Below are 1,364 nucleotides of genomic sequence, written 5' to 3'. Positions count from 1 at the left end.
AAAATTAGTGTGCTTAACAGCATTCCTTAAGTAATTAGACCATTAACCTTAACCAAAAACATGACATATAATTCAAATGACTTGTTATGTTTTAAGTGGTATCAAAAAAAAAATGTGAGAGCGTCGGACAAGAAAAAAGGGACGCGGGATTTAAGACTGAGTCTCTTAACTCCACGGTTCTCTTTCTATAAATAGGAGTGAAATCATCAATTTACCACAACACTAACCAATTCAATATTAACAACCAAACTCTCTCTCTCTCCCAACCCAAAGACAACACAACACAGTCACTCTGTTTCAAACTACCAACAAAAGATTTCATTTCGCACTAACCAACAAGCTCGTCGTGGTCGTCTTCATCATCATCATGAAGGTACAAATAATAATTAAATTACAAAATACTTATTGTCAAAATTCGAACGCCTTTGTTCATCGGAAACGACCAGAAATACTTATTTTTTATTTTTATTTTTTTGCAGCAAAAGGTGGTCATCAAGGTAGCACTAAACGACCAGAAATGCCGCACCAAAGCCCTTAAGACTGCAGTTGGAGTTGATGGTAATATATCTGAACTAATAGTTTATATATATTTGCTAATGATAAAAACGAAAGAGGAATTGATTTTGAATCATTTGATGCGCAGGAGTAACACAAGCATCACTTCAGCAGGAGAAGAGCCAAATAGAGGTTACGGGAGAGGACATCGATGTGGTTTTGCTGACCACTCTGCTCCGAAAGAGCTTAAAACGTGCGGAAGTGGTGAGCGTGAGCCCTGTTGAGAAGAAAGAAGAGAAGACAACAAGTGAAGTTGCTCAGCTTCAGCCTCATCCTCATCCTTTCTTTACCCCTATCACCTATTACGAAGTGTCAGACCATCAACCCTCTTGCTCTATTATGTAATTTCATCTCACAGACACAAGGCACAAAAAGGATTCTCTTTACTCTCCCCTCCTCTCCTCTCCTCTCCTCATATATATATCATGTTAAAATTCTGATAATGTTTGATGTGTTACGATCTTTGTCAGGGTGATAAACTTATTAATTAGCTAGTAATTTTGATTATATACTAAATTTATAATCGAGAGCTAATTTTGTAAAGAATAAGTTATAGGTGTTATACCTGAATTGAACTATTGCACTTATCTAGTTTTGTTCTGTATAGTTTTTTTTTTCTGTTACAAAAATACCTTTTGAATAATTATCATCTTTATAAAAATAGTCTTTTGTAATGTGATATCTATTTTTTTTTAACGAATTACTAACGTGGCTCATCATTCTCGGTACCGTAGTACTATATAACTACCTGTCCGGTTTATATTTATATAAATTATAATAATGTAGACAAATGAAAAATGATAAATCAA

General features: G+C 34.4%; 1 protein-coding gene across 1 annotated transcript; it reads left to right on the top strand.

The window, feature by feature from the left end:
* The first annotated feature begins 209 nt into the window (after positions 1 to 209).
* Positions 210 to 1,146, top strand: LOC133818317 (heavy metal-associated isoprenylated plant protein 16-like). Its single transcript, XM_062251102.1, has 3 exons — positions 210 to 373; positions 480 to 558; positions 644 to 1,146. The coding sequence occupies exons 1-3, from the start codon at positions 368 to 370 to the stop codon at positions 898 to 900; spliced, it is 342 nt and encodes a 113-aa protein (XP_062107086.1). The 5' UTR covers positions 210 to 367; the 3' UTR covers positions 901 to 1,146.
* The last annotated feature ends 218 nt before the right edge of the window (positions 1,147 to 1,364 follow it).

Source organism: Humulus lupulus, chromosome 2 (genome assembly GCF_963169125.1).
Source record: "Humulus lupulus chromosome 2, drHumLupu1.1, whole genome shotgun sequence".
Classification (NCBI taxonomy): Eukaryota; Viridiplantae; Streptophyta; class Magnoliopsida; order Rosales; family Cannabaceae; genus Humulus; species Humulus lupulus.
The sequence above is the reverse complement of the archived record's forward strand: the minus strand, read 5'-3'. Positions and strand labels throughout refer to the sequence as shown.

Bases quoted from the DNA above. Each gene is read 5' to 3' on its own strand.
- LOC133818317 (XM_062251102.1), top strand. The intron at 559-643 runs GTAATATATCTG...TTTGATGCGCAG, and splicing joins GACTGCAGTTGGAGTTGATG to GAGTAACACAAGCATCACTT.